We start from the raw sequence: 22414 nt of genomic DNA on the forward strand, positions 1-22414 counted from the left end.
CAGTTCTGCTGTATTCAGGCTGGGCTTCATTCTATGCTGACTTAAATTACCCAAAAAATTTGCCTCCCATCTAATGCAGTTTGCCAAGTGCCATGCGCTCTGTAATGGCACTCAGCTGAACTAGAACACTGGCCTGTTCTATACGACACGGCACGGATCACCAGACAGGCTGACATTATATCTGTATGAGAGCCAATAGCATTATGTCCACATGTACAGCAGAAATCTAATACAGCGTGCATTCCTGACATGGTTCAGTCCTCTGTGCTGTCATTCTCCTTGCCTTTTCCCATTGTTCCATCCCTGCACTGACTCTGTGAATCTTCACACCTCTGTTTGGCCCCTGTCCACTTCTCTCTTTTCCTCTATTCTTTCTCTCTCTCTCTCTCTCTCGCTCTTTCTCTGCTGGGACTGTGACTCTGCACGTAGCGAGGCTCAGATGCCGCTCAGCCGTGCCAGAAGAGGGTCTTGTTTACTGCAGGCTGAGGGGCTATTTCAGATGACTGCAGTCACAGAGCAGGGCAGAAGAGTCTATGACTCTGCAGATACCTTTTGCCTTGGTGGGAAGGGGTGTGTTTGTGGATGGCAAGAGCAGTGTGACCAGGCTGGAGGCTGGTTTGTGTGTTTTTCAAAAATTAATGAATAATATCTGTTATAATAATGTCGGTTTTCGTTCAGAATGTCCCATTCAGATCTAAAATATAAGCTTCTTTGGGATGTACGATACAGACAGAATCTACAAAAGATGTACTTGAATTATTGGTAAACATCAGTGAAGTTTTAGCTCAAAAAATGGAGGCTTGTTTCAGGAGGTTTGTTTATATAAAAACTAAAATAAAAAGTCAAGCACTTTTTGATTTTTGGAGGAAACAACCAAGAGTCTGGTGCTGGATTTCCCACAGGTAAACCTGATGAGATAGATTGTAAAATTTGAAAGGCATTTTTGGATCCAAACCTCTAGGGATCTGCAAAGAAATTGTGCAGAAGTGAATCTTTCAGCAGGATAATGACCAAAACACACCACCCTTTGTTCTGAAATGACTAAGATTTGTCTGTTTTCAAACGGTGCTGCTTTGGTTTGACATTTTGTTTCATAACACAATGAACTAAATACAATTTCAAGCATGACACACATGTCCAAATGCTTTCTGGGGCCATTGTAACCCAACAGACATAACAAGAAAACATTAACATATTTTTAGACTGTGGTGCACAGCGTTCTAGAGTTCTGCTGGACAACGTTGGTCCACCTTGTAGATGTAAATTCAGAGACAGCAGCTCATCTGTTTCTGCACAGTTGCGTTGGTCGTCCTCTAGGTTGGTAGCCAACATTGTTGGCTGGATATCTTTTGGTTGGTGGACTATTCTCAGTCCAGCAGTAACACTGTGGGCTTTAAACATTCCAGCAGAACTGCTATGTCTGATCCAGGACACAGACCCACCACCATGTCAGAGGATGTTCCACTAGCCAGATTATACCTGCTCTGTGCTGATCTTCCTAGGAGTCCTGACAATTGAAGAACAGAGTGAAATAAGCCTAACAAAGTATACAGTGCAGCAGACTGCTCTCTGTAACTTGAGTTATGAAGTGTTTAGTGTTGTTAATGTGTGTCTCATTGATTAATACAGTTCTAATATGGGATCTGAGGTCTACATGACCTGGCAGTGTGATTGCTGGATTTATATAGAGAAGCAAAAAAAACCCTGAAATAGATATCTCCAAATAAAGCTTACCTGGAAGCTCTGTACAGAGAACATCATGAGAAACGGAATCAAGCTGTTATTTCTCCCTCTCTGCAGACAGCCAGCACGACAGAAGCCAGCCAATCAGTTCACACCTGTCTTTGTCTGCCACTCACGGTCCGAAATGTAATTGAACTGTGTTCCTTTGGGCTAAATCAATCTTGAGCCGTTGCATAATATTTTGAGGAGCTGCAGCCAAAGCTGAAATAATCGCCTCCTTGTCAACTGGTCTGCGCAAGCCTGTCTGTGTGCTGTACGGCTGCCCAGACAGCCGAGCGTGGCTGTTTACAGTGAATGTCGTACCAGGTGGCGATACTGATGATATGAACTGATATGATGGGGTGCAATGTTTTTTCCATGATAAACAACATCTGTGCCACGATGCCGCCATACTTTCGGCTCCGCTCACGCTCTGCAGCGCACTCCGCTTAACTTTTGGCATCTTGTTTTTTTGCACATTCCTCCATGTACAGGTTGTTATTGAGTTTCATCTTTATTAATGTAACAGGTGCTCGCTTGTTAGAACAGGAAGAAATATATATCTCCTTCTCTCACCCTCTCCCCCCTCTCTCTCCCTCAGTCTCGCTTTGCCGAAGAAGCCTGGCAGATATAAACTGCAGCGCGCAAGAGGGCACAAACATTTGATGTCATCTGAGGCGGGAATAAATTATACAAGACACGGCAGAATGTTTCCTGGCTGCTTTCTGTCTTCTTTTTCAAAAAGAGGAGACCTAAAGTTAGACATCCTTGAGGTTTCTGCCACTCGATTGAAGGTGATGCCCATGAATAATGCATGGCAGAGAGGGAACTCTCGTCTGGAGCTTTTTATAGAGCCGCGCTGTGCTCTCGCGCATTCTAACCTCGCGGATCTGAGGATCAACAAATGGGAGCGGAAGAAAACAAGAACATAACAAACTGCTAAAGAAGAAAAAATGGAAAAAAAGAAGAGGGGGTTGAAAAAAGAAAAAAAAAGCCCTAAATAAAAGCAGAGTTATATTCAGGGGTAGAAAGAGCATGCCGTTTTTGATACAAAGCAGAAGAAAAGGAGGATTTGGGAGCTAGCGTTGGCATTTAACCTCGAATTTTGACAGGCTTAAAGATGGGAGTTAACCCAACGCATTCCTCTCTTTGTCCCTCCTCCACAGCAGGAGCCCGGACCTCTTGATTAGCTTCCGCGGCTGCTATTGCAGGTGTCGCAAACTGTCAAATCACCATGGTAATCACTGCACACACACGCCAGATATTTGCAAACATGCGTGACCTGAAAAAAGAAAAAAAGAAAGAGCTAGAGAAACCACCAATAACCTTAAACACTGCAGTAAACCCTTTATTGGAAAATGTACTGATCATAGTGTGCACGTTGGTGTCAAAAGGTTAATGATGGAAGCATCCTCATAATGGCTGTAGGTAAAAGAGGCATTAGCGGAGAATCCTTTCCTCTAAGCTGAGGTGGCTACAGGTATAAATTGTGGATTAGGAGAATGTGTCTTTTTTTTATTTTTTTTTCTCCCCCCTTTCCCAGGTAGCGCAATTAGGGGAGCTGGCTTAAGCCCGGGTCCTGACAGAGCTCTTGTGTGTGCGGCTATAGCGCCAAAGCTGTTCTGCCTGTTGACTCCACAGAAAAGAGGCTTCGCGGGGATAATGAAAGGAGCGCTGTGTCGTTCCCCCGGACAACATAATTGAGCTTTGTTCAACGCTGTGGTCTCCCAGCACACCTTCACTGTCTTGTTTTGAAGAGCCCCCCCCCCCTCGCAGGCAGCACACAGGGGAGCCTGGACGCAACGCCGGTTATTTAACCCAGGCCCAGCTCCAGCAGCAGCACCGCAAATGACATTCACTGAGAAATGAAAGGAGAGATTGATCTGGAAATAAACAAGGCCATGTCTTATTGATAACCCTCACCACACACTGTATTACCACCACATTGGTAATTGGACACTTCACGTAGATCTTTTCTGATCCTGCTAGTGTTGGACGTAGGTAACACCTACCTATAAGGCTTTAGTTATGTTTCTTTATTTTTTACTCTATTTTCTCCCCAATTTAATCAATTGCCAATTCCGCTTGTCATGAATTGCCCAATCACATCGTGCTACCTGCTAGACATGTCAAGCCAGCCACTGCTTCTTTATGAACCACCACTAACATAACATTGTTGAATAGCTCAACACACTTATTTAATAGATGCATTCATCAGATAAAGCAGGGGTATTTAATTAATATTCATTAAGGTCCAGTTAGAGAAAATTGTCTCAAGCCAAGGTCTGGAACATCATAATGTTTAACATGCATTATGATCAGTGCCCTAACGGTTATACTGAATTAGCCTTCAATATTAAACAACAACTGAATGTCAAATCAAGTTACAATTACAGTAACCATATGAAATATGTGAAACAATACTTGCCAATTTTCATACAGAATTATATGAATTACAACTAACAAATACTCAATGTTCTGTTCTCATTTCAAGTAAAATTCAGAAATAAAACAATGCTTTTTAAAATATGTGCATCTTAAGATAAAGTACTAGATAAATAAATGTTCACTGCTCAGCTAGTAAGCTGATTGGCTCTTTTAGATGAAGGGTTGGACTTGAGCCGTACACATACTCCGTGTTGAGCGTTAGAATTCCCGTTCATCGTTCAACTTATTTGTAACATTTCTTGTTTAATGCACACAACACTGTTATCCCGACAGACGTTTTATCTCATCCCATGGGCTATTTTTATTGTCATTCAGTCGATCCACAGCGCTCATCATAATGCCCAGATATGACTGGCTGTGTAGCATCAATGCATACGATTGGTCTGTGAGTTTCCTGGACCGCTGAATCTGTACCATAATGGCTAGGAAAGTCACACAAGTTAAAATAAATTATTGCCAGTGATCAAATTTTTAACTGAGTATTTATCATTTAGGTTCAGGTCCAGATAGCACAGTGTCTGCACACGCTTAACAGTGACCGCTAGTCTAGGGCCACTCTACCTGCCCAGGTTAGCTATGGCATCACTCCGGAGAAAATCCTGATAATAGGACACCACAGAATTTGATATTCTTCTGTAATATTTAAAAGGAAATAATTCTGTGTTTTATTAGTGATATTATTGTTAATACTTATAAATGTGTGGTATGTAAACCTTAGCTGTTTATCAGCCAAGCAGTGTTATTGATCTGGCACTGTTTTGGGGAGTGGAGAATAATTTGGTGGTCAGTTGGGTTTGGAAAGAATTTTTCAGGTTACAGATTGTGACTTGTCACTGATGGTCAGCTCTGGCAGAATATTCTCAGGATTTATTTCTGGTTCAAAATGTTGGGCCTGATTAAGGCTCTAGTGTAAGAACATTGTTTAACCCAGCCAAGGCTGAGGCAGCAGCATAACAAATGGCATTCTCCAAAAAAAAAAGGGGGATTTGGCCTGGACAAAAAAAACAAGGCCTTATTGATAACCTTCACCATGCACTGTAACACCTCCGCATTGATAATTGGGTGCTTCACGTACCTCCTTTCTGAGCCTGTTTGTGTTGGAATTAGGATAACATCTTCCTTCAAGGCTTTGATAGCGTGCCCCCTCCTCCTTACCAGCATCGTGTAATACACAGCCTATGAAAATGTTGTCTGCTCTTATCTGTCAAGCTGTGCCGGGTGGATGTGTGTGTATTAATACATGTGCATTCTGAATAACAGCCCTGTGTGTATCATAATAAAGACAGCGTCTCTCTTTTTCCTTTTTTTCCTCCCCTCCTTTCCGCTCCTGCTCTTGCTGCTACTCATCTATGCTTAGCACGAGTTTGCAGCATGTGTGAGTGTGGCTGGAATTCATATGAATGTCTCGCTGCAGGGACAGAGGGGCCGAGTCATTGATATGTGCGGGACGACTCGCTGATAAACAGCCAGCGCCGCCCAGCATTACCCAGCCGTTTGATACATTTTGATTTGGGGGGGGGTCCAGAGGGGTGGGTAGAAATAAGAAGGAATAGAAAAGGAATCTTGAAACAAAGGCAGGGCCAGATTATTTAATTTGCGTCAGTCAGAGTGCTCCTTTGTAAGTGCAGTAAATGTGAATGTGTGTTCTCATCAGGCTTCATAAACACTGTAATGGCTTCTTCTGGATGCAGTTACAGCATGGAGAGGGTGGGCTCATCTCCCCAGCAGATTCAGTTTGGTGTTGGTTTTTTTTTTTTGGTGTGGTTGCTGTTGCATTTCCTTTTATTTTTTTATTTATTTTTTTGTACCCACTCTTCTCCATACCATCTGATTCACCATTGCTTGCCTCATTCATTCCTAATGGGCTGGAAAGGGCTGGGGAAAAAGACTTGCCGTCCCCTCTACAAAGACTGCTAAAAGAAAACCAAAATGCTACACGTAGTTAGCCTAGCTATGTACCGTAGATGAGAGTAAGACATAAAGAGTGTGCTGACTGCACTCATCCAGGTTTTATGTTTATTTCAAGCATTATTGATCAGGACCTTTACTTGGATTCAGTTTTTGGTATTCAGGAAATAAAAACGGCAGAGTACACCACTCAGTCATAACATTAAAACAGCCTCCTTGTTTGCGTACTTATAATCCATTGTATCAGCTCTTTGAGGTTCAGCTAATACAGACAGTAGTCTCCTGGTTGCTCTGCATGCTTTTCTGTCCCCCTTTTTCACACTGTTCCTCAATTGTCAGGACCCTCACAGGACCGCCGCAGAAGCAGGTATGATTTGGGTGGTAGATCATTCTCAGTGCTGCACTGACATGGCCGTGGGGTGACGGGCTGATACGAGTGGATCAGACGAGACGAGATATTCTATGTCTCATTCTTTGTAAGTTCTCAAACAATAATTGCTGTTAGCTGAGATCTGAAGTGAACAGGAGATTTTTTCCCCCTCAGTGGCAGCTTCTTGCTAGCTACACATCCTTTCAGATCCATAGCATTGGGTTTACTTCTCACTGTGCAAATACGGACAGAAGCATGTGTGTTTTTTCAGGTATGAAACAAGGGTGTACATTCATTCATTCCAAGATGGAGGCTGAAATTTTGGTTGGATTTTGTATTTTTGACAAAGTGACCATTAGATTTGGTGGGAATTAAATTGGGATACATCCATCTAAAATTTAAGTGTTATATATACTTTTTAACTGCTGTGTTTTTATTTTTATTTTTTTTCCTTTTTAATGGACTTTTATGGAGGGGTCAGCCAAGCCGTCAATTTGAATAAGGGATCTATAGAGAAGTCAATTAGCATTAATCATCATTATGGTAATGTTTTGGCAGTGTGGTATCAACACCTGACTGAAATCTCCATTAAGAGCGAGTGGGACGATAGACTTACAGATTGAGACCCCCTTCACCTCCACACCCTCTACCTCACCCCTGTCTCTCTATCTCTCTCTCTGGCCCTTTTCGGGAGCATTGTTGGGCCCCCTTTGACAAATACCTTAATCTGACTGCGCACATGGGCTGGCATGCTTTTTAAGGCATGAGTGGGGGCTTGTGAAGCCAGTTGAATGGGGGGCCTGGCTGGCTGCATGGCGCAGCTTTGCTGTTCCCAGGCACTGCCTCTTAGTGTCCCCTCTGCTCTATTACCATTTCTTAAGCCTGGTGTCCAACGCTCGTCCTCATGAACCACACACTCCAAAACTGTGCCCATTAACCATGCAGCTTGCTATATTGATTTTGTTGTCACATTTTTAATAATGTAATAATAAAATTTCACATTCCAGTTCCTAGGACAAACTTTTTTTATTTAGCTGATAATGTGGCCATTTTGTTTTTCTTTCTACAGTGACCTAGTGAAACTTAACCTGCAGGCCTGTAATAATGATTATATTTTCAGCTTTTTGTACAATGTTTGTATATATTCCCAATAATTTTTTTTACTGACCTCAGTATCGCACATAGTGTTTACTATTGTGTATAAATGAAGAAAGAATGAGTGACACCCATATATTATCCACTTGCTTTTCTGTTTTCTGCTTTTCTCTATTCTCTGTTCTGGGGCCTTTATTTCATTTAGTTTGAAAACAGTGGTTTTGTTTATTTATCTATTTTTTATTTAATGTTCCAATTCTAATGTCACAATACTCTTAATAACTTTAGTATAACTCTTTACTAAATCCAAGTGGTGCAATTGCATGATTTTGCTAATACGTTATAGTTTATAAACTTTTAATTTTATTTCAGTGGCATAAAATGGTTTTAATAATATGGTTTATCGCAGTTATTTCTGGGACAGTATATTGATCAGGTTGAATGGCTATTGTGACAGGCCTGTCAACCAGTATTGTCATTAGATAGTGTTTGACCATCCTGAACAATTTATCAATTACGCTGTTTTTAAGAAGTCAAAAAATAAAAAGTAATCACTTGATTTATAATTTTCTAATTGACAGCTAACATTTTAGCCTTGCAGTCATGATGTAATGCAAACAATACATTGTGGTAAATCTGAGTACAGTAATACCTCACTTTTGAGATATTGAATCAGCAAAGCAATGTATTATTCAGGTCATATATAAATGGCAGTTTTATTCAGACTGCAGTGGATTGTGGCCAGTTTGTTTGGGTTTGGAATATAAGGTCTGTCATTTGACAGTTGGTGATTGGGCGGATTATATTGAGACTCAGTTCTGTGTTTTAAGCCTAAAACAGACTCTAGTTTAAGAACCAAATGGTGAAGACTAGGAGGAGATAATAAAAGGGAGAGAAATGAAAAGGACACAGGAGGAGACAGTAGACGATGGACAATGGAGCATGGTTTATAGGCTTATAGTTGCTGCTACATACAATCTAGCTTTGTCTCTCTCCATTAATTTTATTAGGAGGGTTTTTGGTCTGTTTTGTGAGGTTTTTATTTATTTATTTATTTTGTTGTTGTTGTTTTTTTTAATTATTTATTAGTTAAATAATATATATATGTGTGTGGGTGGTAAGCAGTGGACCTATGGTGTGTGTGTGTGTGTGTGTGTGTGTGTATATATATATATATATATATATATATATATATATATATATATATATATATATATATATATATATATATATATATATATATATAAAACGGTATATTTAAAGCATAAGTCCGCTGTTTACCAGTGCGTGTTTTAGTCTGGATGCTGTTTGTTTAAGGCAGAAGGGGCAGGACAGCAACACAGCAGCTTAAACCCACCTTCCCGCTGCGAGGCAGTGAGCTGCCTCATGTGACAGGGGAGCTCCTGGGTATGATGGACGGCCCGGGGTCCACTCCGAAGCGAGAAAGTTCAGATTTATACGGGCCAAGCTGTAACAGCTCAATAACACGGCCCCGTAATCTACTCGGGTTTCAAACACGGCCCTGATTTACGAGCCAGTGCGCCACTCCGGCTCTGAAATGAGGTGTTCAGCATATGTTTTGTTGACATAAATTTGAAATTTATTGCCGTTGTCAAAACTGACTGTTGGACAAAGTCGCTTATTAACTGAGTAAATGGCTTGAGAGAGTTTTATGTCGGCTTTCTTAATGACTACAGTCAGTCTGTTTTCAGGCACTCGTGGTCCCCCCACCATCTCTTGTCTTTCACACAAAACAGACACATACACACACACACCATCTACAGTTTCTGCAGCAAATTAAAAGCACAGCTGGTTGGAGAGACCTGAGGGGAAAGGGAGCTGCCACAGTTCACACATAGGAGGTGTGTGTGTGAGAGCGCACAGACGTCCGTCCCATAAACAGGGGTCACTTCTGGTTGTCCAGAAAATACAACTTGGTAATAATGGCTAGAGTTCCCAGCCCCCTCACTTTGGCCTTTTCACATTAGGCAATCTAAAGCATTCCACTCATGGCATAGATGGCCTGTACTAGGCCTAAGGCATAGAAGATAAATCTATATTTCATTAACCAGACATGTAATTTCAACCTAGACTAAATAATGATCTACAGAATTGACAACAAAGATTTTTACATGAGCTGTATTGACTTATCTCTTATCTTCTAAACTACTTTTATTGTACGTTGTTGATATGGAAATAAATCCCATGAAATGTTGAATGACATATGTCCTCTGATCATGTATTGTAGATGTCATAACAAATGCTTGTAACTTTAAAGTAGCAATTTATTGGAGAAGGAAAAAAATGTACAGTGTGTTTTGTACTGTTCTTCAAGACAACACACATTTTATGTAATTTCCTGTTAAACTGCCTGTATGTGCAAGTCTTCAGTGTCATTATTAAAAGGAAACCTAAGCCAAAGAACATATTTTGAAAAGAATTTTTCACAGAAGACTCAAAAACTAAATGGAGTATAACATTTTTAGTATTCAGTGTGTCCACTCTTTGCCTTTATTACAGCTCCCACTCTTTCCAGGAGACTTGCTTTCGTTTTTCTTTTCAAAAGAAAGCTACAGGGATCTTCATCCACTTAGAAATTGTGTTTCAGATCTGATGCAATAGTGAAGCTGTATTTTCTCCTGTCTCTGAAATATGAAAGTTGACCATCTTAAGTGGTGGTTATACCTTTGGTGGTCTACCAGGTCTTGCATGGTTGTTACGAATCCCACTTTTCTGTGTCCTTTTGGAAACTTTCACTTATCCTTTGACTTCTCCTTCTTTAACAAGGTGGATGATTTTGCATCTGAAGCATCTCCTGGAGAAAAAATGTGACTTTGTAGAGTGGTTATTTGGCACAGTTTTAATTCCAATTTATTGTAATTATTATTAAGTGGACTAAGAAAAAATCCAAACAAGCTGACTGGATTTATGGGGTTATAATATGGCAGCACTGACGTCACTTTGAAATCACTCTGTCACACTCAGACCTCGGGAGAAGAACAATGGGTAGATTGTAGATTAAGGGCACACAAAGACCTTTGAGGGAGGGGTCTACTTACGGTATACCAGTACAGCAGTACAGGTCTACCCCACAAGTCCCAAAGGTGCATGGACCTCTGACTTCCAGCACACCTCAGCACCACACACTCCCCCGCATACAGTTTTTGTTTTTTTTCCATTTTTTTTTTTTGCTCGCTCACTCGCCCGCCTGCCTTTTGAAGTGCCCTTTATCCTGGGAGGCGTTTACAGGCCTTTTTAATTACTTACAGCTTGCCAAAGGGCTTTGCTGCTTCATTCTTCCCTTTGTTTGTTGGGTCTCCACAATCCCCATCTAGAAGACAGCCATCAGGATTTTGGATGCATTGCAAGTTTTTTTTTTTTTTTTTTTTTTCCTCCTATTCCTTTGTTTATTTCCTGAAGTTCCCCCCTCTCGCTCTGCTCAGCGCCTAAAATGGTGTTCCATCAATTTATTCTCACCGAGGTTAGACCACACTTCCTAGCTTTAGAAATGTAGCCACTGTGCCTGTACTGCCAACTCACATACATTACCAAAACACTTAAATGATTGCAAACCAGCCTGGTTGATAAGCCTGGTGTCATACATAATAACGTGGTTTTGAGATTTGTTTTGTTTAGTTGAATACTGACAATTCAGCTCCAAGCTGCTGTGGCCAAGTCTCTTTTTTATATCGCTAAGCCAAGCTATGCTAAGCTGTGCTATGCCATTTACAGCCTAATGTATCTGCACAGCCATGCATGTTGTAACCATATGTTTTGCAATAATCATTCTTTCTTCACTTTCTAAGCATAAATAGAAACAGGAGAAGGTGCTTTCCTTTGGTTCTCATTAAAACATGTATACTTTTGGCACAGAGGTGCAAACAATGAGCTAATTACTGTTCTGGAAACAATTACCAAATGCTGTAAGCATGCTAATAAAAACTAATTTGGTTCACCACTTGTAACACATTGCCAGCGTTCCTACACTGAGCGGCCGGTTGCTCCACTGCAGTCCACTTAAGTGAGGGCCATCCATAAAACAATAAACCAGCCTACCTGCCACGACTCAATTTCGTGTTCTTTATGGGTGGGCAGTCACTTAGCTTTTAGCCAACCTGAGTTTGGTAATCTTTTTTTTGTGTGTGTGTGTGTGTTGACTCTAGGTTGGTCTTGCTGACTTATCTCTGTGAGGATGCAATGGGTCTGATGATTAGCTCGGTTAAAGATTCAGATACCCCTGCTCTTTGTTGTCTTCCCTGAGAAAGACACACATGAACACACTCTGCTTCATGCTAATCCCTGCATAGGTCAAGAGGTCAATCTGGAATGCTAATTGCAGTTATTGCAATAGCCTCAATATACTTGCCTCATGGTGAGTGGATCTGCTGCATGAAGTGTTGCTGAGAGAAAAAAAAAAAAGAAGCAGATTTCTCTTCCTGTTCCCAGATTAGACCTGTTCTGATTGGTCATAAGTGCCGCCAGTGCAGGTTTTGCATAATTAAGAGAACAAATGCTTCACTTTCCGTCCAGAGAAGGTTTGCCTTCCGTCTGAAATGGCGCCCAGAGGGCCGAAAAGCAGCCCGCCCAGTGAGCTGAGTTAATGCACACTATCTCGGGGCTCACAGGGCATCTATATGTTTCTGTTCAGATAAAGAGCTCCTTCTTTGCTACTGAGGGACTACATGAATGAACAATAGCACTTTAAAACCTTGTGTGCCACTTAGAATTTTAACAGCGTGCCTCCTGTGTAGCACTGAGCAAATCACTTCCTAATTTCTGAAGGGTGTCTGCTGAAATCGTCTCAGAACCACTCTTGGTTGTCCTCGTTATGAATAAATGGCCTTTTTTGTCATTTTGTTTAAGTCTTCTTTAAAGTACTAGCAAGCTTTAATCTATCCGTCTCCTGAGAGCTGACAGTTTACTGCCACAGAGTGCCCCATTTTGTCCGCCGGTTCTATTAAACAGCAGCTTCCCTCGTCCCATTTGCAAGGTGAAATTACACTGTTCTGTCTTTGGCGTTTAGCCCCCTAATCAAATCATGTACGTTGTGTACTTGTAGGAGGAGGTGGGGGTGGTGGTTGAGCGCTGTCTTTGTGTGAGTTAAATAAATGGAGTTGGCTGTGTAGCACTGGCTGATGTTGTTTTTGCCCTGCCTCTCTCCACAGGAAGCTGCACAGCGGAATGAAGATCTACGGCTGTGAGCTGTGCGGCAAGCGCTTCCTAGACAGCCTACGCCTGAGGATGCACTTGCTGTCTCACTCAGGTAATACTCACCCGCTCACATCTGTAGGGGCCTGCCTCCACGTCTGTACATCCACAGCCAAATATAGCTCACGCAGGCTGAAAACCCAGCTAGAAATAGTGTACCACCAGGAGACGGGAATATTCGGCGTTGATGACACAAAGGAGGACTGTACATAAACAGCGGAAAATTGTCAACATGTCCACAGAAAACTCTTTTGCGAGTCCACCCTATACAAAATGCTGGAAATGGCTACTGAGCAGATATGCCAGAAGCAGTGTGCTAACACTTATTGCATTACTAGCCTAACAGCCATGTAATTCAACACACACACACACACACACACACACAACCACACACACACAGGCTATTGATTCTGCTAACCTACCTAAATCATGGGGGGTTATTTGCACTGTTGGGTTTTTACTGGAGTGGGAGTTTTTATAGGCGACCGAAGGAGTCCGAAGTGAATTTGGTTTATATGGAGTGTGTAAACTCTGTGGGACTTCCCTCATCTCCCCAGCGCGACGAAAAGTGCTCCAAAGGCCTGCCTCTTTCTGCAGCGGCACAGCGTAACTGTCTTCCATTGATCAGATTTTCAGGGTGTTTTTTTCTTTTTCCGCCCATGTCCAGAGCACACATGGACCCATGGTAATGAGCAGCACTTTAGTGAAGTAATTGATTCTGGAATGGTAATTAGGGATGTAGATCAGATTAGAGTTGCTAGAAAAGCTACCCTGACTGTCCCTCCCCAGTCCAGGAATAGAGTCAGATTCCTCCATAACACATAACAATGCCAAATATTTTGATGTCAATATCTCCATAGAGTCAGATAGGATTGACTTTTTTGCACGGCTGTGCGGAGCTTAGTTGAGTGGTGAGATGAATGGCATTTCCCGCTGGCTCACCCGATTCAATTCATGCACAACTCAGCATGTGTAAAGCTGCTCTAAGAAAATATCTAATGTTTATTTTAGAGGCTGTTCTAATCCCAAGATGTATGTTCAATAACAGGCTCCGTGGAGATATTGTAGCAGCTTTGCACTCATGATGGCTACCCACCGTGCATGTGCTCTGTGGTGACATTTATGAGAGAGCCACTCTCTAATAAAGACAAGGCAACAGTGTGGTGACTCTCATCTACTGTTCCATGCTGGCCTGCAGTCAGTGTGCTCTTACTCTCACACATAAAATAAGTACACTTCATGTCATTACGGTAAGGCTTTGTAATCCAGAAAGCAGTATGGGAGGTAGGATTGAGCTGTTTGGATAAAACGGGTAAAGGATAATCCCAAGCTCAGACACTGGGTATTTTTTATTTTATTTATTCGTCTGCATGCAGGCTGGAGAACACTTCAAAAAGGAGCTGTTCTTCAGCTATGCTAGTGTTGTGGTCTTTGGAGAGATGTCCTAAACACGTTCACATCCATTTTAGTGCTCCAGGCAGGAGTCTGGTCCACTATCTCTCTCTCCTTCTTTCTTTTTCTTGTCTCTCTCTGTATAGCAGGATTTCCCTCCACACAGTTTTTGCAAATTAGGAAATGAGCATTAAAAAACCCTGAATGGAAAAGGCCCAAAGCTCACAAAACACAATAACAAACAATAAAAAAACTTTTACATACAGACTAAGTGGAGAAGTTAGACAATCACTAGTTAGGGAACATAATTATACTATGTTCTATTATAATTATAGATTTTAAAGTTGTGTTGATTTCACATTCCCCATTTTATCTCCAGGACTTTTATTTTGTACGTTTGCATTGTTTGTAACTTTAGTGACAATGATTTTACTATAATGATAGTACTTTTTTCTGAGTGTGTACCTACTGTGCATGCCAACTCCGCTTTCTCTTTTCTTTTATTCACGCTTTAGGACCACTGCGTTTATACAGGCACTACCCAAGCTTCTTATTTTTGTGCAATGTAGATTATTGTACACTTAAACAGCACTGAGCAAATGTCAGACTACACAGAGTTTATTTATTTTCTAGTCAGAAATCTAAGAACAGAATAGTTGTGATGTTTCACTGATCTGTAATAGGGAGAACAGAACCTTTGTCGTTACTAATCTGGACTCAGCACTGCAGAAACTGCACTGTGTATTTTATGGAGGATGGTAGGAATTATCCCTCTACCCCCTTTTTTTCATAACAATGCTGTAAAACTGAATTACTCCAACAATTGGGGGAGCCCAGGAGCAAAAATACCAAATCTTACCTACGGTTCAACTTTTTTTGGCAAACTAAATGTGCAACAGCAACAGAACTTTTAACACCTGTAGAAATGTATCATTAGTGCACTCACAAGACTATTAAAATGATTTTTTTTTTTTAATTAAATAAAATAAATCATATTAAGCTTAGCGGCACGGTGGCAGCAGGTAGTGTCGCAGTCACACAGCTCCTGGAGGTTGTGGGTTTGATTCCCGCTCCGGGTGACTGTCTGTGAGGAGTGTGGTGTGTTCTCCCTGTGTCCGCGTGGGTTTCCTCCTGGTGACTGTCTGTGAGGAGTGTGGTGTGTTCTCCCTGTGTCAGCCTGGGTTTCTTCCGGGAGACTGTCTGTGAGGAGTGTAGTGTGTTCTCCCAGTGTCCGCGTGGGTTTCCTCCGGGTGCTTCGGTTTCCTCCCACAGTCCAAAAACACACGTTGGTAGGTGGATTGGCGACTCAAAAGTGTCCGTAGGCGTGAATGTGTGAGTGTGGCGCCCCCTCCAGGGTGTATTCCTGCCTCTATATCACCGCGACCCTGAACTGGATAAGCAGTTACAGATGAATGAATGAATGAATATTAAACTTAGAAAAAAAACCCTGATAAAATCAAAATAATGAATTCTGGTTCTGATTAGTGTATTTTAATTAATAACCTCCAACAGATTATTATCAGTTGGGTCCTAACTGCTGTGGGTGAAGTGTTTACCTGTTCTGGGCAGTGTGTCAGGAGGACTGTAAGAACTCTGGGAAGTGTTTAACAGAAGGTCACATGTGCCATATGGCTGCTGTTTGTTTTTTGGGACACCTCAGATTTCCTCCTCCCTTCAAATCTCAGACAGAACAGCACGAATACAGAGAACTGAATTTGAAATCACACCAGTTGTGATGATAATGATCATGACAATGATGACAGCTTTGTTTTGAGAAAGGGCTGGGAAAACTACTCATAATTCCGTAAGATGTTCGCCAAGGGAGCAGCCACAGACAGTTTCCCCCCTCAACAGTTGTAATAACTGAGCATTGCAGGCAGCATATTTTTAGTGCATCAAAAAAAAGGAAAGAAAAAGGGAGGGGCGGTGGGGGGGAGTTTGACGTTCGTCTGCTAGTTGACACACAACGCTAACCTGATTTTTTGTTTGTAGCAGCTTGGCTCTTGAGAGCTTCACTCTTGTGTAATGCTCAAGCTTTTCAGTGGAAGCACTTTTATAGACGCAGACAGTGGCAGAGAAGCAAGAGACGGAGCAAGGCCCTTTGATTTTTTTTTTCTCTCTCTCTCTTTTTCTTTTTCCTCTCCATTGCAAACTTTCTGTTTTTATCCTTCCTGTTTTGAGCAGTTTGATTTTTATCAGTGCTAGCAATGGTGACATTGGCTTCTCCCTCCTCCACCTCCTGCTCATCTTCATCCTGCTCTCTCCTGGTTTCAGAAAGGGCGAGGAAGGTGGAGTGGAGTGATATTAGGCATGCGGTGTGTATTGTGGTGTACCATTTCAGCTGCCCCTCAGCACCGCCCCCCTTCCTTTCCTCTCGGCTGGTGCACGCTGTCTCTATGTTTGTTTTATTGTAGACTTGGCAGGGTGCCAGCCTGGGCTGCCTGCCACAGCCGAGGGTACAGTATGTACAGTGAATCTTGTGCCAGTGTTTTTTCCTCCCTCTCTCTCTCTCTCTGTCTCTCCCTCTCCAGTGTTTATCTTTTTTTTTTTTTTTTGGTCTATAAGCTCTGCTGTTTGTGGTGGTCCGGGAGGTAGCACGTGCCTGTGTGTGTTGCAGGTGGAGGGCAGACCGTCTGACACAGGCCTAGAAAAGGGTACGGGGGATGTACAGATATGGGTTTTAGAGTGGTCTTCACTGAACCATCATTGCATAAATATTTTATCTATGTTTGATTTCTGTTCCAGGAAAGATTCTACTAAATGATGATAGAGAGATTTAAGGATTTCTAGACAGTAGCAGTCTTGAAGAGCCGTATTACCTGCTCTGAATGAAATTTAATGACATTTTATGCCCAAGTGGAGAAAGTAATCAGTACAAAAACAAGCAGATCATTCAATATATAGCATGATATTTTGGGTCATTTTTGAGAGTCTACTTATGTTTTAAAAGGCTAAAAAGTTTAATACTGAGACATTTTTGCTGTTTGACCCCAATTAATTCTGACATTGGCTTATCATTATTTACATAGAAAAAGGACTTTATTCTCCATAATTTGGTAATTAACCCTTTAAACCTTAATGACCTCTGTGTCCCCATCACTTCATTTTCTTAGCCGTCTAACTACATAACTGTATTTGTTAGTTTTAGACAAGGTACAATGGTAATCCTAGATAGAAATGATTGCTTACAGTGAGTGACAGCTATTTAATCAAAAACATACTCTGTACAACACCTGGCAGCTATGATGAGCAGTACTGAGAAAAATAAGTATGAATCTTGTACTAATTCTGCATGTTGTATTTTATTTATTTATTTTAATTTGTTAATTGAAGTAAGGTGAAGTGATTTTTTGTCAATTCTACATCAAATGTACATTTCTGTGGTGCCTTAAGCCTCAGGTGGAGAGGTGTATGTGCCAAGAGCATGATAATGGACTGGCGCGTGTTAGTGTTTTCTCCTCAGGTTAAGGTCAACGTGGTCCACGAGCTGCTGGGTACTGAGGCAGAGCAGTGGTGAAGTGAAAGAAGGGGAGAAAAAAAAAGTGACTCAGCCATTTGGAGCATTGCTGGGCTATTAGTGTTATGTGAGCTCCCCTTGTGACTTCAAAGAGCGCTGTGGAAGACTTGGGTCTCGTTGGCCTGGCCAAGAGACATATTTAGATCGGCCTCTTCTTTTTTTTCTTTTTTTTTTTTCTTTTCAGAGGGAGAAGAGGCTTCACAAAAGGCGTACAGACATGTAACTCTCACCATGTGTTAGCTCCCTTTAATTTTTTTTTTCTTTGACTTCCTTTTCCTGGAGGTCTTTATCCTGGTTTTTTTTATGAAGTGTTCATTGCTGTTGTCTCGCCTCTGCCCTTCAAAAAAAAAAAAAAAAAAAAAAAAAAGAAACAACAAGAGAAGAGGAAAAAAAACATGCCTCCGGACAAACAGGAGGTCAACAACAGTGGGGTGACATAACCAGCACCTGACATGAGAGCAGCAGAGCAGAATGGTCCTATTGCTTCCTCACCCACCTGTGTGCAGAGAAGACGGAGCTGAATTGAACCGTCCAGACATAGAGAGAGAGAGAGACACACACACACACGCACTCCCTCTCTCGTGGGGCTGTGTGAACGCTCTCATTAGCAGGCCAGAGTGCCTGGCCCAGGCTGATTAAGTCTGTGTGCTATTCTCCAGAGGGACCAGCCGGTGGGCCTCACTTGACTTCATTAGCTCCGTAGACTCAAGTTAGGGCTCAGACAGCAGGGTCCATTCTCACCAGGCCACAGCAGCCCTCTGCCCATCTACCAGCACCTACAGCCCTGTTTACTGCTACCAATTTAGCCCTGAATTAGCTGCTAATGCTACTAGCCCCTTGGGAGCCTATGGCTTTCAGAGCTAAAATGGTTAAGAGATAACTTCAGTCATTCTCTGTTAGAAATAGTGATACACCAGTATAAACTTTTGGATCAGTATAGAAAGAGAGAGAGAGACTACCGCAGTTTAGCTTCAGGCATTCATGACTGGGACTGTTTATTTATGTCAAGCATAGTACAGATGAACCAATCAGATAACAGCTCATTCACAAATATTCATATTTATTTCTTAAAAATGAACAAAAGCAACACTAACATTATAATTGGACCTTATATGGAAAAATAGAACAGGCCAGACATATTGGATATCTATTCAGCTGTTAGCATATGGTATTCTCACATCTATTGTTTATTTAATTGTTATAGCTTTGCTAATATAAGACTCTTACCAGAGCATTAGTCTTGGCTTGTTATTTTCTGTTGTCCGATTTCTTGAGATTTGATCAGCTTTAACATAAAGAGAGCAAAAGGTGATGCACCGAAAACTAATGTGTCTCTATGTAGGACACTGCGCACCGTATGTGCAGACATGACTTGTGTGTTATTGTGAGTCACTAACAGTTGCTCTCAAGTTGCTGCTTAGCAGACGGCTCTGCTGCTTTTGATGGCACTATATTAGCCTTTTTTCCCTCAATTATAACCATGCTATTGTGCCCTAGAGCTGTTCTTTAGCTCCATTGTTGCTGTGCCATTATCTGTGTTGTGTAGGAGCGTTTGTCTGCTGGGCCCACGTTAGTTTCCTGGTTCATGTCCTCGATCTTTAGTATAAACAGACTCCGTATGAGCCTAGCGTGTGTATGTGTTTGTAATGAGGGGAAAAAAACCAGCTAGTCTGACCCTGACATCATCTTAAGTTACACCCTCTCACAGCACCTGACTGACACCTGCTGTGTGTGTGTGTGTGTGTGTGTGTGTGTGTGTGTGTGTGTGTTGATATAAATGGCTAACGCATGAAGGCACTGAAAAATCTCAGACATGTGTGGAATGCAGGCTGAAGGAAAGAGCGAGAGAGGAACATTTTGCCTTGTTCCCTCCTCTCTCTTTTTTTTCCATCTGTCTTTCTCTCCATTTCTCTCTTGCTGCCTGTCTGCTCTCCTTCTCTTCATCTCCGCTCTCTCTGACTTTCTCTCTTTCCATTCCTTTTCTGCTTTCTGTCTGCTCTCATTCTCTCCATTATCTCTCTCTCTCTCTCTCTCTCTCTCTCTCTCTCTCTCTCTCTCTCTCTCTCTCTCAGAGCCAGCGAGAGCCGGGCTCTCTCAGTCTGGCCGCTCGCCAGCTCTTCCCTCAGAGTGATGACATCATCGGCTGCCGGCAGGTCTGGATGTTCTGCCAGCATTCCAGAGCGTTTATGATCGCTCGCAGATGTGTGTCCAGGAACATACTGTACCCAAACCAGAAATTAATGAAACTTGACTGCTTTCCAAACCACATATTCCAAAATAGAGAGCCTGCAAGTGGGACAGGGCGAAGGGGAGGGCTGAGAGTGGGGGGGGGGCACTGAGAGAATGGGCTCTAAATAAAGAGGAGGGGGGAAGGAGAAAAAAAAAAAAAGTAGGAAAATGCCCTGGCGCTCCATGCTCTCATGTAAATTCTTTAGAGCAGCTGATAAAGCCCCCACTCACTCCTCCCCCTCCCTCTTCTTCTCCCTCTCCCCCCTCCCTGCAGAGCATTAGCGAGGGATGACGGGCAGCGTGGATAAATGGCCTGAGCTTCTGTTTGGCCGCGTGCCCTAACTTCTCTCTGGTGGTTTAAACCCATAATACTTTCCCCTGACCTGTTGATGTACATTAAACCCCCATTTAAAACAACACTTGAATTATGTGGGACATAAATCTCCTCCATTATAAGGTCCAGGAGAGATGATTAGGCGTCCGGGTAATGGTCCTCTAATTGTCCAGCAAGTTTGCTCCTCATCAGAAAGCTGAAATGAGTTTATTCCCGTGACGCCTCGGGGTGGGCCAAGCTGGAACTGTATGGAGCCTCAGTCTTGGAAGGGTCTGAAACAGGGAGCACCGTTTCCTCTTCTAATGGTGGGGTCTAACCAATGTGCTGAAGCTGGCCCCGTTGGCAGCGGTGCCTTTGATGTCCGCCAGCATTGAGCAGATCTCTCACACTCTTAGGTGTATTGCTGCATGCTCTCATCTGCTGTTAATGAAGCCTCTAGACTACCCACCCTAAGCTGAAGTGAGACCACGTTCTAACCCTTCAAGCTTGTATTTAAAAAAAAAAAATTCACATGTAGCATTTCTTCTCTTTGAAGTCTATGTATATTTATTTACCTGTAAAAATAGTCCTTATATTCATGTAAAATGTAATTGTATAACAGCCATTATATTGTAATGTAGCATGATCACATTCATATCGGCTTAATTCCCAACGCATAATTGATTTTTTCTTGAATCACAATACCACAAGCACATCTCCTGGGCAAAAAGAAAAAAGAAATAAAAGGGGGGAGAACAAAACACACACTGTCTCCTTTTAAGATGTTTATTTTTGTTTAATCTTACCATTGTTTGCATTTCGATGATTGTTTTGCTAACGTCTTTCGATTAAAACGTGGAATAAGCTGAAGCTAGCCCGTAATACCCTGTAAAAGATCCTGATCTTATTCCTTTGTTGTTGGGTATTGCGGCTTTAAATCCCTTTGGTTGCTAAGTAGCAAGTGCCCCTGTGCTCTAATGGGCTGATTTGGTATTCAGCTCGATGCCGGGTCTTATTTTTGTATGCGAGACAAAGTGTTTTGATGGAGGGTGATTGCAGCAGCGTCTGGAGGCTGTTTGGGAGTTTTATGGTCTGTACAGTACACGGTGTGCCTTCTAAAACAGAACACAGGCAATTGAATTTTGGATTTGCTTCATCATTTTTCTCCTCTGAGCAGCCTTTGTCAAAAGGGGAGCGTTGCTGGAAGGGCACAGATTAATTTGTTCTGCTGGAAATGAGAGCGATACAGCAGAACACACACACGCGCGCACACACACACCACTCACAATCTGAAAAATAAAGCAAAAGGCACACAGGAACAACTAGAGGAGAGAAGACATTTGTTACCTCTGTGCTGCTCCTTTTCTGTTGGAAAGGGTGAGGAATTGAAATGATGCCCTTGTTCCCAGAATGGTGGTCATTTGAAGGGGGCTGGAAGAGGTATATAAAGAGCAGTCCAGTTGAACTGTATGATCACAGGGCGTTAGGCGAGACGTCTTTTGGTCATTAAAAAAAGAATAGATGGATAGATAAATAAGGTGGACCTACAGTATGGCTGCAGCAGCACAACAGTCTTCAAACTCTGGCTTCTGAATGAAGCGTCTCTTTACTGTTTTATGAGGGTGACAAACGATGGATGCCGTCCTGCCATTGAAGCCGTTTGAAGGCATATCTGGCTTTTATATCAGTCAACGTCGTGGTAAATCTTTATTGTGCAATAGCATCTATCTTCCTTTTGATAGCCTGGTGTTGTTGACCTGACAGAAGTGGAGTGCTTCTACCTATGAAGATGTAACTCTCTTTATAGCAAGGCTGCAGATTAATCAGCGGTCCCTCTTTAAAATGGACCATCCTTCATTAGGCCAGCCACTCTGTTAGTGTTGGGTTTTTGTTGTGTTTTTTTTTTTCCAACGGGGTCTTTGAGTCTGTTAATGAAGGCATTGTGGTGAGCGAGCTCGGCAGCTTTGCCAGATTTCTGCTGTTTCTTCCTCTGGCAGCCTGGCTGGAAAAAATGATGATTTGTTTGTTTATTGGGTTGCGTTTGTGTTCAAAGATCAAGGCTTTCGTGGCAGCTGTAAGCCCGTGGTTGAAACGCAGCCGTGTGGTGTGTTGGTGCCGGCGGAGGGAAAAAGCAGGGAGGGGTGTGGGGGGGATTTAGAGAGAAGGGGGGGTGGGGTATGAGAGGAGGCTAAATTTAAATTGTAATTGGCCG

At 42.3% G+C, this 22414-nt stretch overlaps 1 protein-coding gene across 1 annotated transcript in view; it reads left to right on the forward strand.

Annotated features, from left to right (window-relative positions):
* The window catches only part of zbtb16a (zinc finger and BTB domain containing 16a), a 115440-nt gene that overhangs the window by 38657 nt on the left and 54369 nt on the right, over positions 1–22414 (forward strand). The window contains exon 4 of the mRNA XM_066646566.1: positions 12709–12806. Coding sequence (XP_066502663.1) covers positions 12709–12806 — 98 coding nt within the window. The remainder of the gene's footprint in view (positions 1–12708; positions 12807–22414) is intronic.

This window comes from Hoplias malabaricus, chromosome 15, assembly GCF_029633855.1.
Source record: "Hoplias malabaricus isolate fHopMal1 chromosome 15, fHopMal1.hap1, whole genome shotgun sequence".
Taxonomy (NCBI): Eukaryota; Metazoa; Chordata; class Actinopteri; order Characiformes; family Erythrinidae; genus Hoplias; species Hoplias malabaricus.